The sequence below is a fragment of the Lonchura striata genome, chromosome Z, assembly GCF_046129695.1.
Source record: "Lonchura striata isolate bLonStr1 chromosome Z, bLonStr1.mat, whole genome shotgun sequence".
NCBI lineage: Eukaryota > Metazoa > Chordata > Aves > Passeriformes > Estrildidae > Lonchura > Lonchura striata.
The window spans coordinates 24,948,302-24,971,815 of record NC_134642.1 but is presented as its reverse complement, the minus strand read 5'-3'; the positions used below and the strand labels follow the sequence as shown (position 1 = coordinate 24,971,815).

Below are 23,514 nucleotides of genomic sequence, written 5' to 3'. Positions count from 1 at the left end.
TCAAAGGAGAAATGAGATGGAGGGAGATAAATTGACGATTGTTTCACAAACATAGTATATGACTTGAATGGTCTAGAGAACTCTCAAGGCAACAGAAGTATACCAATTGCATACATAAGCTGGATGAACAAGATCAAGGTGGTAGACATGACTCTTATCATCAAATTCGTATCTTAGAAAACTTTTGATGACTTTTACAAGTGGACAAAAAAACTACAAAATAGCCAATAGAAAGACTATGAGAAAAACATATATAAAATATAGAAAAACAGATGTAATCTGAAAGAAAAAAAAAAATCAAATTCTTTTACTCAATTACAGCAGATTGGGGACATGCCTGGAATAAAGTACCCCCAAAACACCCTCATACTTCCATGGTGTGAGAAGTCCATGCTATCTAAACTGGAGCATCACAGCCATCAAGAATAGAAGACAGCTATATTACCTACATACAGCCCATATCTGTAATACATTCACTTTTACAGCCCTGCTAAATATTTAAAAACACTTAAATACTTTCAATGAAAACATATTTTCAGATTACATAATTGGACTAGTGCAGTTCAGCTTTCCAAAGAAAGGTCTATGTCTCTCAACTTTATGCAGATGTCTAATAATTCTCTTCTAGACTGCAGGAAAATTTCAACAATGTGAAACAGCAATGCAGCAGTGAAGCATGCAGCTCTGGGAAAAACAAACAAACCCCTCCAAACAACCACCAAAACAAACCCCAACCATACTAAATACAAAAATCTATTCCTTCAAAGAAATGAACCCCTTAAGGCAAAATGGAAGTCTGTCCAGTCAAGGTTGTTTCAGTTCTTTAAGTCCCAAAAAGTCTGAAATGTTCAAGCTGAGCCATCCACTCTTTCACTTTTACTCTGGTATGGAAAAGGAGCAAAACAGAGAATCTCACAGTATAATTTAGCAAGCTAAAATCTAGCTGCCAAATTTTCCATTTTAAGCAGATGGAAGGTCTGAGTGCCTTTGAAAGTATCCCCTATAATTTTTTTCTTTTGATTTAATCTTATAGTGAGTAATCCATTTTATATCTTATAAATTATTACTACTCATCATTAAACTCCATATTATCTTAGCTCAGGTAAAGGCCTGCTTTCTTTATTTCACTTCCAGAGAATTTTGTAAATAATTTTACACAATGTGAAGTGCATAAAATAGTATGCAACATACACTAAGTCTGAAGTCTCATTCTTTCATACCAGCAAAAATAAAGTTTCTACACTTTGAAATGCTGTCAATGTAATCCATGCAAATAAAATAAAATAAAATAAAATAAAATAGTAAAAGGATTCAATGACTGTATTCAATTGGTTTTCCACAAACCAGGATATATTTTCAGAGGCAAGTATTTATTGTGGTAACAGACTTTCTTTTGTGGATCCTTTTCCAGAGCTACCAAAAGTATTTGCCCCTTGGCAGGCAGCCAAATGATTTTAAGCCCATAGCAGGAGCTATTCTCTAACATGGTTGCTTTCACTGAGAGGAGCTTTCTCAGCGTTATTCTGGTGGTTTCTGCAACAGTCAGCGCATTCTTGGAAACATGCTCTAGCTCTAAATTAGGGATGAAATGCAGTAATACATTGCTCTAAATTTTGCACACCTGTCAGCAGCAGTGTTTGAAGCTTGAAAGTGCTGCAAGATGATCCTCCTTCTCCAATGCCTCACCACAATTCAAGGTCTCCTTGAAATCAGCAGCAAATGGCATGAGTTTTAAGTACTGACTCACCCAGTCCATCTTCTTGGTGGAATGCCTCTTTCTGCTCTCGTATTGCATTTTCCCTAAAAGTCTCTACAGGCAGGAATACTGGGAGAGATTTTCACAACCACATGAAGAAACAGACTTCAGTTTTTAATTATTTTTTTTGTGGAGAAAAACATGTGAGGGAGTAGCAGTTGAGCTGGTAGAAGATTTTTTTTGCTGGTAATTAAAACCAAATTGGTGTAAAAAATACATTTTGTTCATTTTTATTGCTCTTACAATGGGCAGATTACTGCCACGACACATAATCCAGTGCTTGGTAGAGAGATCCAGTGCTTGTGAGAGTCACATACTCATAACTCTTGAGGTTTTGAGAAGAGAGGATTACCAGGTAACCAGGATTCCAATATGATATCTTAAGTATATCTCCATCTTTTGGAAAGACTTCTCAGGATGACCTCTAATGCTCATCTAATCACACATCCCAAATGATCACTAGGTCTTTGTTATGTCAATACATGGAAAAGACAATAAATTTTACAAAATACAATTGGTTAATTAGTGTAGCAGCAGCCAAATTCAATTCCCTTAAGTTCTATACACTTGTACAACAGTTGTGGTTTTGCATGGCTTAGCTCTTAATCTTCTACTGTTTCTGCGAGTTACTTGATTTGAGCTAAAAGCATTTCAAGTTCCCCAGTAAGTGCACAAAACACTTTATTATAATCAATAAGTAGATGTTGGAACACTAAGAAAAATATCAAATTACTCTCTTTAAGGCTTTTGGCAGGAATTTTCAGGGAACAAAACCAGATAAGTGGCATTTATCAATTCTTCTGTTGAAGAAAATAACAAATCTGCAAAACCTGCTAGAGAAGAGTTGTTCATGTTTCCCTTTTTCTTCCTCTACTTCCATAATCATAAAAAACCCTCAACATTAAAATATCCTACTAAAAATATGTTTATAATACTGCAAGAAGAAACAATGGAATGAGGCCTTCATTTACTTACGTTCATCTGTAATACTTATTTTTAAAAAATGAATGTTTAACAAAGGAGTGCAATTTCAAATCCACATCCATCTGACAGTTTTCTTTGGACATTAGAAAGAGAAGAGCTGATAAACAGAATAATCCTATTCCATTCTTGCTTGGCTTAAAGAAAGAGCTCCATCTTTAGCTGTAAGTGTCCCTCTGTGGCCTGTATTTCAGGTACTTCATGGCAAGCTGTCATACACAGTGAACTACCTTTAAGATTCTTTGTTGCCTTACAAATTGCTCAATTATAATAACAATTACTTGTAAAATTACAGATCTATCCTTCTTTTTGACTGCAACTAAACATTCACCAACTTCTGGAGAGTGGAGACTTAAATTTTTGCATACAGGTATTATCTTCAAGTTTGCATCTTTGGATATCCAGATGTATATTTGCATAATGTATAGCTTGTATTTTTCAGTACTCCTTTCAGCAATGTATTTATAAGAGAAAAAGAATTTTTTGTTATCAACTTTCTCACAGGAGCTGTACATCACATTTGCCCTGTTTCTAATCAAACCAAAGCTGATAGTCAGCTGTCGACCACTTTTTTTTTTTTCTGGGAAGATTAAAACATGTCAGGCTATGTGTTTATTTTGTTTAGTTTAGGTTTTTTTTTACCAAAGCTGATAGTCAGCTTTCTACCATTTTTTCTTCTTGGAAGATTAAAACATGTTGGGCTACATATTTATTTTGTTTAGTTTGGGTTTTTTGATGGTTCACATTGGAATTCAAGGAAGGCACTTTTCAAAAGCATTCTCCTACCTGAGGTATTAGTTGCAAAGACATATAAACAAAGTTTTTAAAAGGTGCAATGAAAAAGCCTCACTGTATACCCTACTCTTAGCTCTAAACATGAGGCTTTTTCCCAATGAAAATCTACATAGAAGTAAAAGGTGATTTTCCCTAGTGAGATTAGATGAAAATCAAAGGACTGTCCCTTCAAGAAAAGTATATCATCCCTTATCACTCAGAATATTTGTATTACATCTGCTGCTTTTTTGCTTCAGTTGAGCTAGTTAAGACATTAAACAGAATTGTACATCACAATAGGATATCAAATGAATTTTATCATGAGTGAACACATCTTCTGTATTGTTATATATAGACACCTTTTTTATGTTATATAAAAGAATCCAACTTGAGAGATACAGTTCATTTTTAATTTCAAAAGTGTTTTGTAGAGAACAGTTATAGTGTCAGTTACTTTAGTATTAAATATCAGATTTTTTGAAAACTGAGAGGAAGGCCAAGTACTTATAAATACATCACCAGTCACTAGGGCAGCACTGATCTTACTGTACAGCAATGAAAAGCAGCAAGAACAAATTTCAACCCCATTTTGCTATTCAGCAGCATAACTGCTCTGCTTGGGATAAATCCTAGGTACATGGTGTGACTCTTGGGGATGGTGCTGTGCAGGGCCAAGAGCTGGACTCAATGATCCTTATGGGTCCCTTCTAAGTCAGCTTATTCTGTGATTCTGTGATTCTGTAAAATGAGAGTGCAGTGTCAGGACTCTGACAGGCTACACAGAGGGCGTACCTGTTTCTTGGGCAGACCTTCACAGTTATGCTCAGCATCTTATTTTACAGGTATCTGGCTACACTGCTGTGTGATTTTATTCAGTAAAACTGATGCCCTGTGGAAAATTAAGAAAAGCAAAGTGGAACAAAAATATTCCTTTCCAGGAGGAAATACCATTCCCAGAAGTAGATTGCAAAAATAATGTTCCCTGCAGCAAAGAGAAAGGCAGGTTAAAATTTATTGCATCTTTAAAAAGGTATGACAATTTCAGGGTTTTATTGCTTCTTCTCAGAACAAATGCGCATGAGCTCTTTGGCTGTTGGACACATGCTCAAGCTAATGACTAAGCTACCCATATATATATTCTTGTACCAGCTTGAGTCCAAAATTTGATATTTATCAAAATTTAAAGATGCTTATATAGAAGAAAACATTTTACATTATTTGCTTGAATGGTTATGTCTTATGACCTAATGATGCTTCAGTTATTTAAAAAAAAATAATTTAAAAAATCAGAAAAATATAACAAAAAATGGGACCTGCATACTATATGTGATGTCTTGAAGTGAAACTGATAGCCCTTTTCTTGCTTTAGATAAAATATTTGGCTTATGCATACCCTTCTCTTGTAGCTTTCTTGCATGCAACCAAAAGGACCACTGGATAAGTGAAACACTTAAACAGACTAACCACTTTTATACAGCATATAGTGGTTTAGCAACTGCAAGAAATATAGTTCTCTTCAGAGGAATAATATTTTATCTACTGAGAGCTAAATACATTCTTTAAAAAACTATAAATATTTCTTTAATTTTACCATAATGAAGAGGTTTACTGCAAACATTAACATACTTACTCACCACACATTATTTATAACAGAGGAAAAGTTTGAAATGCTTTTATGTAAACAATCTCAGATTTACCCTGATGACACCATTTTTGTCTCAAATCCTTGTATAAACAATGTCTGTAATAAAAGCAAATATATTTTTATCAGCAAATATATTTTTATCATATAAAGAAGGTCTGGAAATAAAAATGCAAAGATACTGGTGTACAGTAATGGAAGCATCTTATCAAATACCTTCAACAATCTCTACTCACATAAAGTTCCACATTTCTCATAACTTACAGAACAAAAAATACACAGAATTCCACATAGTAAACAACCGGCCTCCCATAACTACTACCACCTGTTGCTATAACTGATGAGCAAGGATACACTCAAAAGACAGAGACAGTTACACAATTCCTCCCTGCCCCGTATTTACATAACAATGTCTAGAGAAGGCTTTCAACTGCAATGCAGTCTTTGGTCAAAGTTTGCCCATCCAGAACCTGGGTTCATAAAAGGAGAAATGAGACTTCAGTTGTGATGATCTATTCATTAGCAAGATGTTTACAGGGTCAGAGTAAGCTTACTATTTTAAAATTCTTGTCTGTCTGGGAAAATACTACAAATCCCCCTACATAACATAAAGTCCTCGTGAAGGACTCATGTGTCCAAGACCTACATCACCAAGCTCAGCAAATACCAACTGTCAGTCATTACAATATCCCACAGTAGGTACCTCATTTTATACATCATTCTGCATAATGAGGCACAACATGCAAGCATTCTGGGCTTTGGAATATCTACAGGTGTGTCAGGTTTTCACACTAGGCTGTGTTTTGATCTCAAATTTCCTGAAGCAGCATGCTAAAAATTTGTTTCTGTCCTCTAAGTAATCTTTCATGGAATAAATATTAAGTAGGTTATAAATTAATTCCTAAGTAAAACATTCTAGTTACACTCCCACTTCTAATCCACAGATATCAAAATATCTCCCAGAGAAGCATGCTTATCAACTATGTTTTAACAAATAATAAAAGCTAAGCTAGAGCAGCATCATACAATAATTTCCATAGATATCAATGGAGTACATTATCAAAATATTGGACTAGGAGCCACTGTGGAAAAACAGATCTGCTATTCATTACAGAAAAGAAGAAATATGATTCACATCTGAGTCTAATATCCAGTATTCAAAATGAAGTCAGTGTTGCAGGCATACATAATGTAGCAGAAAACAACAAACAGGCCCTTAAAATCTTCTATCTTAGTCAGAATATAATTTTAGGAATTGATATTATACCTCCTAACCCCAAAGACAGCAAAAAAGAATCCCAGACTCACAATGAATTGATGTTTATTAAAAATATTGACTGTAAAACAGATTGAAAATTGGCAATTTGTTCAGAGGAACCTTTGGGCCCACAGTTCAGTCTATATCTCTAGAACCAGCAGCAAGGACACAACTTTGTGTTCCAGAAGAGCACAAATATCTCAGAGAGGGTCAGTCACTGTACGCATGGAAAAGGAGGCAATTCTGTATCCAAATAGGCTGCAACCAAGGAAACAAGATAGGACACACAGATATACAGCTGTGTACCCAATGGCTAGGGGGACAGCCGGCAATGTTGGCAACAGCCAACACACAAACATTTGCTCTGAGTCCAGAAGAGCAGCAGACTGAACATGAGCTGCCCACTTCACCTGTAGCTATGCTTAGGGTGTTGCCATGAAGTAAAGGAGCTCATAATTTAACAGAATCAGAGTTCTGAGTCATGAGAGAGCTTCCAGATAAAAAAGTAATCTCAAATGTAAATCTCAATTTGAAAAGTTAATTAGTATCAATTATCTTAGATTTTCCATAAAAGAAATATTTTTGATGAAATTTTGGGCTGTTTGGAGGCTTTCTTTTTTTATTTGACTCTTCTATTTTTTTTTTTTAATTTCATTTTTTTTTTTTTTTAGATTTTTAACTGCCTGTAATTAATAATCAAAGAATCTCATGGGTTGGAAGGGGCCCATGAGGTTCTTCAAGTTCAGCTCTTGACTGTTAAATCTTATATCTACGAGTGTTGTCCAAAAACTTCATGCAAACTCACAGGACTGGGGCCATGGCAACTTCCCTGGGGAACTTGCTGTCAGTGCTCATCCACTCTCTCAGTGAAAAACTGTTTCCTAATATCCAGTCTGAATTTCCCTTGATAAAATTTAAGCCATCCCCTTGCATCTTGTCATCAAACAACAGGGAGGAGATCAGTCCCTACCATTCTACTTCCCAAGCAGAAGGAGAAGTTGTGAGAGCATTGAGGTGATTCTTCTAGGATCCTCAGCTACTCCTCCTAAGTCATGCCCTTTCACCCTCTTTGATACAATCTTTTGCACACAAAACCTTCTATTAATCAAAGAAGTGGTGCAAAATGAAGCAAAAGACCAATAACAGAAAAACAATGATTCATCCAGTGAGGCTAGTAAATAGGACTGCGCAGCATACACACTGGGACTGAGCAACTCAAACAGCTAATCTAGAACACTAACACTTTTTTTTTTTTTTTTTTCACAAGAAATATCTTGCCACAACACCAATCACCAAGCAGAGACGCTGGGTAAAAGGCAGACATATTAAATATTTTCCTTAAGCTTCAAACCTGTATTTTTAGAAAAAATTCAGTAACATTCTTAAGGAAATTAACTGTCTTATATTTTGTTGTTCAATTATGTCACAGAACGAAAAAGCAATAATGAAGGATTTCTACTTTTTGCTGAGCTGCAACTACAGGACAACCAGAAACTGCCAATCTGCTAATTTGAACGCAATGGAGAGCTGTCCTAAGAAGATGAAAGGCCTATATCACACATTTTCGTGATTTTTAATAGAAGAAAGATTGTCAAGAAGCACTATAAAAGACAAGATTATTTTCTGAAAGATTCATTGAGACTGAGTCATTGACTCATAAAATCATAGAAAGCTTTGATTTGGAATAGATCTCCCGTTCAAACCCCTTTTCCTGCATACCTTTCCCTAGATACCTTCCCCTAGAGTTGCTCCATCCAGCTTGGGCTGAGACTGAAATGTTAATGACTCAAAAAAACAGCCATTTGCAAAAGCAGCAGGTGCTCTGTTGAGGCCACGTTTGCATCCCCAGCTGAAGGGGAGAAGGAGTTTCTGGGTGTGTGGTGGTGAAATCTCTGGAAATCTCTGGAAACAAAACAGCAGCAGTGCAGAGAGGTGCAGAGAGGTGCACACCCACCAACAGAGGATGAGCAACACAAACTGACCTATGTTTAACAAGCTGGGTTTTGAACCAGATAGGGAGGAAAGTCAGCAGCAAGCAAATCCTGCAAGGTGTGACAATACTTTTTTTATCATGTTAATTTCTTTCTTTACATAATTGCCTCAGGTGTAAAAATCCCCAAGGTGTTGGGTCATTCACATTCACATGCAGGCCTGAGGGTATTCATTCCTTCTGAGGGGCACAACTGACTCAACTATGAGGCAAAGGCAGCAATCATATCTTAGGAGGGGGTCATAGGCCGTCAAAGACCCCAGAAGCATTCCCAGAGTAATTTCTGGGGCCTTTGACCAGAGGACTGCTCATGATGTACAGTGTAGCATCAGAGAGTGTACCTGTCTCCCCCGAGGCATGTTTGACAGCCCTTCTCTCCCATTCTTTTCACCCACCAAACTTCTTTCCAAAATAAACACCCCTTCATTCAGTTATGATAATACTTTTTTTTTATATGTAGATCAAGCATGTAAGAAGGACTGGGAGAGACCCATGAGCTATGGATGCCAATATCCTGCAACCACACACATATCTTCATAAACTGATCATTCTCTGTCTTAAAAAGCAGACTGCTTTTTCCTGGCCACCTCTGTATTGGAAAGCCATTGCAGGGTGGCCCACTCTTAACAAACCATCTTTTAATTCCAGGTTACACTGTTTCCTTTACTTGGTTTTATGTTTGTTTGTTTGTTTGGGGGTTTTTTGGTGCTAGATTTGTCTTTCAGCTGTAATACCATCACCCTTGATGAATAGACATTAGATGTATTTTTATATGCCATTTGTATCTGCTCTTGGTCTGCCAGCCTGAAAGATTAAAAGGACATAGGCTTTCCTTACATGACACATTTTCCATCCTCTTGTTTTTCCAGTCTGCCTGGTAGGGTACACTCTTTTCCCTATCAGTTCCATTTTCAATTAAGATTTTTGAACATGGGTGACCAAGTTTGTACTCACTATTCTAGGCAAGGTCTCACCAATGCCTTGTATAATGGCAGCAATACTTCCCTATTTCTGCATCAAATGCCTCTCAAGACACATCCTATATCACATTTGTCCTTTTCATGGCTGTCTCCCACTGGCACGTTGAGCCTACCTAGAACTCCTAGCTGCTTCTCCTCCTCAGTCATTTCCAGATGATGAGGACCTGTGAAGCTTGGTAAAGCAGAAGGGTCAGCTGCACAGAGGACTGCTCCTACTGCATCTCTTTATTTAAGACTGCTCAGAGAAAGGAGGAGGCATAAGTGAGTCTGTAACAGCTGTCACAGCAGTTGTTACAGCCAGCAAAAATCCTGTGAATGCTTCCCATTCCCATTCACTGAGCAACCCCTGAGAGCAAGACCAAACCACAAGCAAGAGCATCTTTGGAGCACTGAACACGAGCATCAGGAAGGTTCTCAGCGTGGGAGGAAAAAGTGAGAAAATATCATTGGAGTCATACACAACCTGCAAGAAACTCTAAAACTGATATGACATAGAGAAGCTATTCTAATTATTTCTAAAAGCTTGGATGAAAAAAGCAAATTTGCAGTGGAGGTGGGAATTTTTTTATTCAGGCAAAAGACGTGTGCATAGGTAAATGGGAGGATAACATTAACATTTCTTTAGAAAAAATATTTTCATTGAAATATTAACATTGCTGCTCATAGAAGGCTATAAAATTAGCAGATTTTTTTTTAAATATTTCTTTATGTTTTGGAGACGAGAAAGCCTGGTAACTATCCTCATTCTTTCAGCTGCTATTTTTTTTTGTTAGGTGGCCAGACACACCATCATTAAAAAAAACCCACAAGTATTAAAACACATTAATACCACCAGTATTAGGTATCATTTTATTTATTCTAAAATGAGTGAAAATCAGACTTCATACCTAATACATTAAAGCAATGCTGAAACACAAGACAGTCTATTATCTTTGTATCATATATTTTTTCTTTCCACTTTAGCAGAAGACTGACAGTTTATAACACAGCAGTGTGACTGCCTCATTTGCACATTTGCAGTGCTTGATAAAGAGTTGAAATGCTTGATTCCCCAGAGATTCTCCTTATTCTTTTCTCAACAGAAAATGCCTCCCTATATTTCAATACAGCTGTGACAAAATTTTCAAAATAATGGATAGCTAGCCTTTAGATAATGCCTTTCATGAGGAAGAACATAAAAACATTTTACACGGGGTTCATGCAAATCATTTCACCAAGGTGTCAGGCAGCACAGAGCACAGGCGGGAATCAGAAGCAGAGTAATCCATTTCACATTCCACATCTTGCCCATGGTCCTGGGACCAGAGTTGTCCTTAATTACCGTTTTTTTCATCAAACATACCCTAAATTACAGAAAAAAGAAAATATCAAAACAATTGCTGAAACCCCTTGAAGATGAACCCCTAAGTCATACTGGATAGACAGTGGATTAAAACATGCAGCTAAAATTCCATATTGCTTTTGCTCAGGAAATGAGGTAACACCTTTGACCACCAAATCAAACTGTATTCCCCCAATGTTAATAGCATTCTCTAAACCCTAGCTTTTAATAGCAGCTCTATCACCTATTCTCATTTATGGCATTACTGTAGATTGTGCTACAGCACATTTGTTATAAAATTCTTCAAGTATAATGACAATAACCCAAGAAAAGTACTTCTTGAAGCACTAGAATTGGGGTATTTTTTAAAGACAGATTTGATTGAAAGTTAAAGATTAGCTTAAAATTCCTCCACCTCTTTCTTCATTTGAATATGAAAAGAGAGTGTAATACAGATGCTTACCTTGATATGACTTTAAAAGACAGTTTGGGTCAATATAATTACTGTAGAACAGCAGAATTGTTTTTTAAATCCTTAAATATTTGTACTTACTGATTTTACCCTTCAATGCATTTTAACATTCTGGGGTAATCAGCTAAATCCAAACCATAGATGCAGAAGTAACCACTAGACAGTCCTTCCCCTAAATTTGTACACTGTGCATATGACATCACAGGTTAATCTCTCCCAAAAGAAGAAAAGATTTATTTCTGCAGTGTTTTAGAACATAACCACGTGAGTCAAAGTGACCCCACAGAAGAGCTTCTTTGCACTCCATGGCAAGTTTATGGACATGTTGTAAATGTCAGACTACACCATTTTTAATAATAAAAAAAAATACACTGTAACACTGTTTCCTTGTAACTGGGACAGAAAATCATTTGGTAAGAGTAAGAACATTTATTGGTTTTGACATAAAAATTTCTTGCTGTGCAGTGGAAACACTGTAGTCCAAATACTGGAAGAAACATGAAATCTCAAGGGCTATGTTCAGTAACTCTTGGTTCAAAAGCAGACGTGGCAGGTGAATTATTTAAGAGCTTGTCAGAGATGATCTTCTACAGCACACCACTCCAGGATTAATCTCCTGCTACGTCTGGGATGGGGATTCTCATGTAAATATATGGCAGAACTGGCTAGCTGCACATCAAGCCCAAACTGCTAAACCCTCTTCAACACCACTGTGGTAACTTCAAAACGTTAGCATCAGAAAAGCTCTCCAGTACTAAAGGCAACTACACTCCTACATACCATGTGAGAGCAGCTCTTTGGATGAGCTGTTCAGAGTGCATTTGCTTTGAAAAATCCGAAGTGGCATTCTTCCCAGTAGCCATACTTGATGTTCTAAAGTGTTCTTGTATTGCTGTATGCAGTGTTAATTTGGTGCCATAAAGATGTAGTATATTCATCATGAGAAAGTGCAGACTAAGTTTTTTTAATTTTCTTTCACAACACAAAACATTGAGAAGCTTGTCACATCAGGATTTCAGTTGGAATGATCAGAAATAAATAGGGCAGTAACAGGAGAAGCATTTAATTGTGCAATAACCTAGCATATTTTTGTAGATTATTGTCCAGGCATATGTAGACCTGCATAGATATCTTCCTGTTTCTCCCACACACCTATCAACACTTCAGGAAGAAGGAATTTTATATGTGCTTCAGGTGCCAGAATTCAATGCAATACACAAAATCCAATATGAACTATTCCAGCATGGATTTAAAATTCCACATACATGAAAAACATGGCTGGTAATTTTTTTTTTTTTTTTTTTTTTTTTAATGTAAAGGAGAAATAGGAGAGAGAAATCTCTTTTGGCTAAAAACAGAGAAATGTAATTTAAAACTGCATATCTTTAAAAAAGACTGGTTTGATAGGAAGTGTTCCCTCTAAGTGTACCTATACTGGCCAATCAGAAAAGATATAAAAATTAAAAAGAAATATCTTTCTTAATCAATCAATCACCATATTAAGTAAGGTTTAAGAAGGGAAGAATACAGAGAAAGAGATGGTTGTACCTTGGGAGTGTGTTTGCTACAAGTTTGTGGTATGAAACACATGTGCATCAAATCACTTTACACAAAATTGCTGTGCAGTTGCAAACAAAACAAAAGGAAAGTGACCCTACGTATGCATAACAGAAAACCAGAAAGTAGCTGTGTAACACCTCTCACTTGTGCTCAGCCCTAAAAGGGAAAAAAATTAGGATGACTACACATTTAACTGCAGTAATCCTGGATTAACGTATTTGATTCCTACACTGTTTACAAGCCATCAATGCAAACATTAATAAGCAGATATATAGCAGGTTGCTTCAAAAGTATAGTACTTTGCTGTCAAAACTTACAAATTCAGGTGTATGCAATGTTTCATTCTTTTTAAAAGAATACTTTATCTTAGATGTTTTAAGTAATCTCGTCCCTGAACTACTACATAAAAATACTACAACCTCTCCAAACATTATGCAGGTGGCTTCTCTTTTTTTAGTAAACACTGTACACCCTAGCCTTTTATATTTTTGAATTGCTTTGAAAAGACAAGGTGTCTCCAATATGCTTACAAGCAGTAAATTCTATTTCTTCAGACAAGAGTAAATATTAACAGAAGGTATCTGTACCATGTTTATTTTTATGGAGCATTATTGTATTAAGTAGCACAGAACCTTATTATAAGTAAAACCTTACATTTTTCTGGGGGAAACCTGAAAAACTCTTCACCATTAACTGTAAGGACCTGATAGCTCTCAGAGAAAACTCTACACTCTCCTCCATCAACAAGTATTATCTAATCAACTCACAGTACAAATAAATGACTTTGTCAACTTACGTCTTGTTTTGACATTTCACGAAAACCAAAATATTTCTATGCTTGGGTTCATGTGCCAGCAGTCACCACAGGCTGGCATGACAGGCTTGCATGCTTTGGGATGTCTACCATGCACAGCATAATTTCAGAAATGATGCTAGAACAACAAAAAAACCAGATGACAGAACAGCAAAATTCAAATTTTCCTCTGGCTTTTTTTCCTGTTACAGACAGTATAACTCCTCCCTCTGTTACCCTTCCCAGCAGTGCATTGATTAATTTGCCCTAGCTCACTTTAACTTGTGTTCATTAACTTCATGGAAGCTGGGCTAAATCCGTGATCTAAAGCCAAATGTCAGAAGTCTGTCTGTGAGCACGAACAAACTTTAGGTACGGATGAGGAAACCCTGGTGCGATGCTGCAGTGCAACTCCCCTCCCAAATCCTACTGAACTCCACAGACTCACTGGGCATGTGAGCAGTAATGGTGCACAATTTCACTCTCTCCCAAGGTATGGGACAGATTCGTCAGATAGGAAACTGGGATTAGGCAAACTCTTAGGTGACAGGCAAAGTCTGATGCCTCTAAGTGTTCAAAATCAGTACAGTCAGGTAACGTGAGAAACTGTAAATTCATAAACTCTACACTGTGTTTCAGCGGCAAAACCACGAGTATCTGTAGTGGTATGTCCGTGAACGGCTGCATGTGTGACTGAGATTATCACAAACATGACAATGAGAGAGGAGAGAAAAAAAAAAAAGAAAAATGCATCTTAGAAGTTACTTATGTTTAATGCTTAAAAGTCTGAATGCACAAACAATAATCTACCATTATAGAAGTACTGGTGGTCAATACAATGCATTAGAACTATGTACAATGACACAGTTTAGTATCAAAATCTTTCTACAATGTAGAGTATTACGAAACTGTTAATGACATCAAACACTAAGCACTTAAGACACCATTTTTTGCTACCACATTTGGAACTTCAATAAACAGTCCATTTTAACTTGCAGCATCAATCCATTTCTAGTAAGAAATTAAGTAATTTTCTACTTATACAATAAGATTTATCTACACGGGTCTCTTGATTTTGATCCATAGCAGCAAAGGCACTGTACATCAGCAGATCCACAGACTTAAAGATTTTTTTTTTAAAGCATTCAAAAAAAAAAAAAAAAAGAAAGAAAGTCACAGATCATAGTTTAACAGCAACAACAACAACATAAAAAGATAACACGTTGTCTCTGGCACAATGGCTCAGTCTGCGTCCGTCTTAGGGACACCCAATCAAGACTTGGATTGAACTGCTGGCGAACAAAGCAAGTCCTTATCCCAATGAGAATCCATTCCGTTTTAGGATGTCGGAATGAGAATTCTTGTAAAACCTACCTCAGAGGTCATTGCTTTTGTAGTTTGTATATTGGTAGGCATCCATTCTTATTTCAGTGCAGTTTCCAAAGAACATATCAAATATTTTTCATAATCTCTTGTAATTGAAAAATTGCCCAAAGACACATATCCCCATTTTCAAGGAAACATTGCAAAAGTTTCCAGAAGTAACAAAGGTGACTCTTTGAGGCAACTTATTGTACTCTCTACAATATAACAAAGAGAGGTGTTTATATTAAAAAACCTAGCTTGACACCAAAATGCTTTATGTTTATCAACAGAAAAGCATTGAGAACAAATCTGTACACAAGATGCTATATTAACATTGTAAATATATAAATTAGCACATTCTTACTTAAAAGGAATTTAATTTAGATGTGAACTGAATTTGCCATTCATCACAGGCATGTAGATCACTGGCTACAGTTTGCAATTTCCTAAGTTTCCAAGACTGTCTAAAATAGTTAAGATACAGCATCTTCCCACCAAATAATTATACTGTAATAACACTTAGAGGTCTCATCCAAGAACAGGACTAAAAAATATAACAAAGTTTATTTTTTAAATAGAAACTACGAGTCTATTTAGTGTATTTTTAACTATCTCCTGAACATCCTTCTCCAAGATCCCCAATTTATTCACCTGCAAAAACACAAGTATATGATGCATCTTTCAAACTAAAGCCGGGCCAGACAGCTTTATTTAGTCAGTACATTGTTAGAAAGCCTTCTTTAAACAAAATAAATACATTACAGCTATAATACATAATTAAAGAGTCAAGGTCACTGTTATGTATGCTTATTTCATCTTCTTCCAAGTAGATATCTGACAATTTGGTATCACAAGTTCTTAATGAACATTCATAAATCAATAGCAAGTTAAGAAGGTAAAAATAAATTCTACAACTGTGATGAGCATTTAAGTTTTCAGTTTAGAAAGGAAAAAAAAAAAAGGAATATACAGCAAAGTGCTAGGAGAAGGAGTTCAGCATTCAGATTTGTCTCTAATAAATAACTTCATAGACTGTAGCTTTCTTGTCCCCAGAGCCAGTGACAATGTATTTGTCATCCACAGAGATATCACAGCTAAGCACAGATGAGGATTCTTTGGACTACAAGAAAAAAGAAAAGTAAAATTACATCTTTCCAATACTTCAATCCTGAAGAATTTATAGATAGAGAATACATAAAAAGCTCATTAAAGTACCAGTATCATAGTGGCAAAATTTTAAAAAAACTTTTATTCCACAGAAATATCTGTTTTAAAATAAAGCAGTGGTAGAAAGGGATGTGAATATTATGGACCTACAGGTAATCTATCAATCAAACAAACAGAAGTAGTCCTTTCTACACACTTTACAAGGAATGAGCATTTATTAATATTTTATGCATTCTATTTGCATAAAAGTGAATGAATGAAAACCCATCTTCTTCCCATTTCTTTTGTTGTAAACAAGACATTCATACAGAGAAACACTTCAAAGCCCTAGCTATCCACAGGTATGAAACAAAGAGACTCCACAGAAATAGCTGTATCTCCTCTCACTGCCTCCCCAACACAAGAAGACAAAAGCTTTGCACAAAGGAATTTACATTATAACAGAGGACACAAGTAGGAAAAGACACTGTGGTGGAACAGGATACACAACAAGCGTGTAGGAGCTGGATGGCACACAGGATACAGCAGGTTGCACCAGCTCTGTCTCTTCCAGTTTTGCTGTTTGTTCTAAGATGAAGTGCATGCATTGCCACATTCACCTTGCTGTTTCAGTGCATGTTTTCTTTGCATAATATATGTCCACATAATTTTCTGCCTGTTACCACAAGAGCTAATCACTTTTAAGGTGCTCTTGTTAGGATGATTTGGGCTGTCTGTGGGGATTGATTCTAGAAATTAATAGCCTCTAATATGAAAACATAGACCCTACCTTTCTCATGTCAAGTTAAACTGCACTGTCTCCAAAAGTGGAGATATGGCAGCATCAGTACACATGGGAGTAGTCACTTTAACTAGAGCCAGTTAGCAGTTAAATTTAATAAAAATATCCCCAACCTAGAGGTGCCTGCAGGTGAGAGAATGGAAAGACACACCAAAAATCCCACTTTTCTATAGTGGCACTGGAATGCCATTAAAACTGGGCACCGAGGGACTATAGATAGGCTACAGCTTCCAGTTACACGTCAGTGGGCCCCTCTATATCACCTCAGTTTTCAGCTCAGGAGTCTGCTGATCCAATCCATAAACACATCTCATCCAAGAAAAATATACATGTCGAATATGACTTCAACTGGTTTAGCTGCATTTTGGACCTTCAGTGCCTGTTCACCTAACAACATGACTTGGGTATTTTAGTCCACCAATATGGAGAAGATGATGAGAAAGAAGGGTATTAAGAACAATTTTAGATTAAAGGGCTATTTTACTGTAAGAGCTAAATTAATGGAATAGTAGAAAAGACAAAAGCATTTCTTTCCCTAATTACAGACAAACTCTTTAAAGACTACAGCAATTAGCTGCATTTCCACCTGAAAACTCCTTAGGCTACTGACACACCCTAAGATGTGCAGCTCTACTGCACTGTAATGTCTGTGGAAAATAGCTTCAAGGAGATTATTACCTGGAATATACTGGCTCCATAAGGTGTTCTCCAAGCATTAAGAAGATTATCTTTTCCAGTGCTTACAAACCATTTGCCTGCAACAGATTGTTTAAATGTTATTGCTGCATTTTGTTTTCAAGGAATACACCTCCAGAAAGAAGATGATCATAACAAAGTATTCACACATATTCAAAGAACAGTAACATTTTCATCTGGTTGCACTATGATGTTCCATCACTAAATAAGCAGTACATAGAAAAAAGCAGTCAGAGTTTTTTAAATAAACTTAACACTTAAGTTTAATACCTAATTTTAAACTATACTCTCTAGTTTAATAACTATATTGCACTTTCATTTAAAGGTAATCTTTAATGAATTTTTCATGAAGGAAAACACTGATTCAGAATGATTTGCTTACCACAGTGAGCAAACTTGAGTGACAACACACAGCTCTCATGAAGATGCAGCTGATATTTGTCCGGCTTAGTAACATGCAGCACCTCGACATTGCTGTTCTCCATTCCTACTGCCAACCACTCACCAGTTGGACAATAGCCCAGTGAGAAGATCTGTAATTAGCACAGCACATGCTTCAATCAGTAAAGGAATGAGCTTGAGCTATTCAAAACTGACCCTTGCTACACTGCTAGCACTATGCAAACTCACATTTTTGTTCTACTGCAGTTTTAAAAACATGATAATCCAATTACTGCAGTAATCAAGATAAATTAGTTCATGCAAACACAGCTGCAAAACTATGCTATTAAACGTTATTAAAACTGCAATAGTGAAGTACTGAATCAAACTATAAAATTTAATGTCCAAGCTTATCTGACAGCATTTAAAAATATTTTCATAAAACATTTTTGAACTTGAATCTACATCAATGGGAACAGATTGCAGAAAGGAACATTTTAATCTGGCACTTGTTCTATAAAACTCAATTTCTGTTACTCCCATGGGAGTGGTACTAATCCATCAAACACTCATAATCCAGATATACATTTAGCTGCCACAAGAGAAAAAAACCCACAAAACTAAAAAAGAGAGTATGGACTACAAGACTAACTAAAAAATTCTTTGAAATTATCTTTAAGACTGCTTATTTTACTTATAAAGAAGGAAAAAAAAATTAAAGTGCTTGCTTGTTTTAAAAAACCATGAGAAAATTTTGTTAACATGCCAAAGGATCTGAGACTGAACCTGTGATGTGAAGTCATGTTGCTGTAGCTGTCTTCCTTCTCTGAGATCCCAGGATCTCACAGTATTGTCCAGACCTCCTGTCCACAATTTGGTACCATCATTAGAAATGTCAATACAGCTTGCTCCATCTGTGTGGCCCTGAAATTGCCTGAAAATATTAAAATAAGATCAGCATATTCTGAGCAAAAATACAAACACCTTCTTTCAGTCCCTGAGTTGTAATTTAGATTCCAGTAGCAATCCCAGATGAATGTAAACTCTGGGACAATCATGTGAGTTTTGTGATGAATTGATGATGCAATCAGGCCAGACAGCTAATGTGATTTCAAAAAGAACACTTTAAGAGTCAGGTACTCTGGAAATCTCTGCTGCTGGTTGTGTGATACCCACTACTCATCTTAAAATAGTAATTCCCTCTAGCATGATCAGCAAAATTACCTTAGTTTAAGAAAAATGTGCAGGTCACTGAAGTTAAAAAAAAAAGAGCAGTCTAAATGGTAACATCAGGTAATAAAAGCTTGACTTGCATGCAATGCTGATATTATATGTACAACATATACACAGTGCAGTGCACAGAGAAGCTCTGTGTACCCAGCTCTTAACATACTGTCTATCAGTGCTGAGCACCAATCCTTACTCCTGAAGGGCTAAGTCTGCAATGAAGTAATTTACACATATCTTTACCCAAGACATATTCACTGGATCTCAGATTAAAGGAATTAGAATGAGAGCAGCATATTGCATGGAAACAAGAAAAAAATCATCTGTTCAAGGAATCTACAGCAGTACTGAGATCAGCTGATATTTAGGGAATTATAGTCATGGGCTGATCAAAAGCCTGGGACTATGTAACTCTCAAAACCTACAAATAATCATATGGACTTTTGTCAAGGTATTACCATAGCTATGCTGAACAACAAAATACTGAAGCATCTATGCAGGCAGAAAATAGAATACATATGCAAAAGCACATTTATGGCTGTGCCTAAATAATTCTCCACAACTTGATGATCCAGTTTGGTCGACCTACCTTACTAAAGTCTGGTTATGCAGATCCCACACTGCAATGTTGCCATCGCTACAGCAAGAGAAGCAGACCTTAGAATCAGGGCTGATAGCTAGGGCATAGCAAGCTGGAGCAGAGGATGTCAGCTCTGCTTTGATGCGAGGAGTTGGTGCTGCCAGGTCCCAAATGGATAACGTGCTGGCTTCCCCACCAACAATCAGGGTGCGGCCGTCAGGGAGCAACCTGCAGGAACGGATGTAGTTGTCTCTGTTCTGTGGAGACAGAAGCCATCAAGAGATTACTCATGAGGAAAGAAAACAGCATTAACATGAGAGCAGAAATCCATAAAAGTATTGTATTCCCTCCTGGTTTTAATGAGCCATTTATACTTATGACAATGATAAAGTGTATTAATGCCAGAAAATTACATGACATTAGGGAAGTACTTCAACTTGATCTACAGAATTCAGTAGTGAGAGATATTTAATCTTAATTAGCATCAAAATGCAAAGACCTGAACCCAGAAACAATTCAGGATAGCTGAATTTGACAGCTGGTGTAGAAAGTTGTATTTTCATACTCTGTTTATTTCAGCACATTAACCTCTCAGCATGGGGGAGTACCAAATTCCCTGCACACTTTCCCCCTTCCCATTCCAGTGAGACTTGCTGCCACCATCTAGGAGATGTCAGAGGAAAATATTTGGACAATTTTATTCACTTGTGTAGCAACTTGTGTAGCAATTCATTGTAAGTCTACACGCACTGCACAGTTTTCATTTTACTGTAACAAACAGCAACATCTTAGCAAGAACTGGTAAATAACAAGAGAAAAGCTGCTAGCAATAGTTATCTTGTTAGCACATTTAAATATTTTGTGAATAGCATTCAGGGCTATTTTTAATTGCCACATTAAGACAGGACAATGCATTTGTACATATATACAGATACAAAATATGTGACACAATCCCCAAATATTCTCAGAGAATACAAACTGTAAGACAGCAATTTTTAGCATGATTGGGTATCAACAAGCTGTAAGATTGCCAGCAAATGCCAAAGTTTATAAACAATATTTGTTGTGCTGTCTTTGATCTTTCCTCCTACCACAATTTTAGGATATTAAACATGTTTTGATTCTTTGCAGAGGAAAAAACCCACAGGTATGGTGAGGAACATACTTCAACCTCAGTTCTAATGGAAACAACAAAATTACAAATGCAATACCAAGCTGTGATACCATGACGGATATCAAATACCCACTTGCACTTTACACCTTAGTGGTATCACTGTAATCTTAACACAACGTCCTATCTTCTTTCAGTGCTGTATGCTGCTGTTCACCTACCAGGCAGTCCAGCTGGGAGACAGGGCTCTTGTTGCCAGGGTGGCTGATGTCCCAAACTTTGACACAGCCCTTCCCACCCGTGTACACGTGTCTCGTGGGGTTGCTGATGGTAACTGCACACACAACTTCCCCGTGGTTCAGGGTGTTGATCTGACGGGCATGGCGAGGGATTCCTGGACCGATGAGGGCATCAGGAGGGAAAGGAACTGGCTGCATCTGACCATCTGCACTTACATGAAATGAGTATGCTCTGAGGGAAAAAAAATTAAGGGGATGATTTAAGGAGTTTTACTTCAAGGCTGTTTAGGAAAACAGAATCAAAGATGTGCTTCCCCTGGCAGGCATTCAGGCTGTGCCCTCAGCTCAGTTTTTCACAGGTATTTCACAGAATATTCTGAGCTGGAAGGGACCCTCAAGGATCACTGAATCTGACCCTGAAGTGAATGGTGGTATGGGGACTGAGCACATGACCTTGGTGTTATTAGCACGATGTTTTACTCAACTGGGCCATTATATAATGTATTTTAATCACATAAGAAAAACCATTTGTTCATCTGAAGACTGGCCCTCCAAGCACAAACATAGGAGTTCAGTTTTTAATGTGGAAAGTCAAGCACCAATCAAATGAACTTTAACAACTCACATTATGATAATTTCTGGCATGAGTGAGACTATATGACACCCCTCTTAACTTTGGATGGGGATATCACAGCATGCAAAGAAGGTCAGGGCCCTCTGGAAGACAGAAATAGCTGGCTGGTTGCTGCCAGAGCATGGTGGGTAGCTGCCTGCCAGGGGATATTTGGCTGCTTGCTTTACTGACTCTTATGTGGCAGCTTCAGCTGGACTGCTGCCAATCTGTCCCAAATGTACTGTGGGCTCCAGGCCCCCTGAGCAAAACTGCTCAGCACTGTACCTAAGGGTGTAGTGAAACTTCCACCAGCCCTGAGGAGTTAAGTCTTCAAGGCATGGTTGCTGACAGCTGACATGACAGGCCAGTTAAAATGCACTGCAATGGAATTTTTTGTTTTGTGGGTTGTTTTGGGTTTGGGCTTTTTTGTTTTTTAGGGTTTTTTTTGTGTGGACTCGACACAACTGCTACAGCTCCCAATTTCTCTTGCCAAAATCAGACCTCTCACTGAGAAAGAATCTGTTCTGTGATTGACACTTATGCCACCTGTGAATAACCTATTAACAGCTTTATCTCAAAGCATTTTCCAGGGAGAACAGTTAGATTGTGAAATTGCCTTGTTCTGAGATGCTACCTGATACATCACATCTATTACAGGAGCAAGATATGCTTACTGGAAGGCTTTAATTTTCTTAGACCTAAAACATCATGATAATGCTCATGAAAAATCCACTGTCACAATGGTGGGATGAGAATATCTCACACAGAAATTGTTTTATGAGACTACTTTGTAAGTTCACTTCCTCAATTGAAACTTCAAAGTGACTAAAGAAGGCAGTATTCACAATTAAACTACTGGATTTGTCATTTAAGATGCAGAATGCACTAGATCAATAATGTTCAGTGGGACAAAATGCATTAGCTATCTTTCCTATTTATATACTATCTTTCAGCATTTGTATACTGTACAGTACTCAGGAGCTGATACAATACCAAACTGAAAAGGGAGTTATTAGGGGCCAGATCCCAAATGCTGCCCACTTCATTTCAGGACACTCAACACTGCAGAGAACTTACATGAATTTCCCCCTAAGGTAAAAATGGAGTAGATGAGAAAATAATAATCCTGGAAGATGTGACAACTACCACGCTCAAGACAGAGAAAAGTCAATACAATCATGCTGAAAGAACCACAGATTTTAAAAGTTTCAAGCCCTCTGGTAGACAAATGACAGTTATATTTAAATGTTTAAGATAGACATCAACAGAGCAACAACATTTAAAAATATTGTAGATAAACCAGAATTGAAGTGATTTGATTTCAGTTTGCCTCATGTTTTATTCCTCTCAATATTAACACAAGAAAGATGTGAGCAGGGGTGTCCCTGAAACCCTGAAATTGCCATTTCTCTCACCACAGCAAGCGAAGTCTAGTACATCCAGAGACACTTCTTTCCAGGTGACTGACTCCATCAGGGATGAGCTTAAGTCCAGTGAGCATTTGAACTTTACATCAATACATTTCTTAGTGCCCACTGTATGTAATGGATTAAGATCTGTGCCCCACAGAATTTTTAATACAAGCAGTTGGTCTGCAAGCTGCTGTACATCAATTTCCATACCTGCCTTATGCAGTCACCTAAGAGAGTGGCTCAAGTAACAGAAAAGTACATGAAGAAAGTGGTTGCCAGTGTGAGATGCCTGAGAGATCTGGACCTGGATCATGATTTGTGTGACGTGTACACAAGAAGTTACAGGCACTAGGCCTGATCACTTGTCACTGTATGTTGTTAATCCTGTGCGTCTGCAGGCTCACTGGCAGGTAAG

General features: G+C 37.1%; 1 protein-coding gene across 2 annotated transcripts in view; it reads right to left on the bottom strand.

The window, feature by feature from the left end:
* Nucleotides 1-14,281: 14,281 nt before the first annotated feature.
* LOC110470685 (TLE family member 4, transcriptional corepressor) overlaps nucleotides 14,282-23,514 on the bottom strand; it is a 94,310-nt gene continuing 85,077 nt past the window's right edge. For both annotated transcript variants that reach the window (XM_021530538.3, XM_021530539.3), the window contains exons 15-20: nucleotides 21,057-21,306; nucleotides 19,734-19,981; nucleotides 18,704-18,851; nucleotides 17,919-18,069; nucleotides 17,519-17,595; nucleotides 14,282-16,012 (exon numbers count right to left, since the gene is read on the bottom strand). In XM_021530538.3, coding sequence (XP_021386213.1) covers nucleotides 15,905-16,012; nucleotides 17,519-17,595; nucleotides 17,919-18,069; nucleotides 18,704-18,851; nucleotides 19,734-19,981; nucleotides 21,057-21,306 — 982 coding nt within the window. In that variant the 3' untranslated portion in view covers nucleotides 14,282-15,904. The remainder of the gene's footprint in view (nucleotides 16,013-17,518; nucleotides 17,596-17,918; nucleotides 18,070-18,703; nucleotides 18,852-19,733; nucleotides 19,982-21,056; nucleotides 21,307-23,514) is intronic.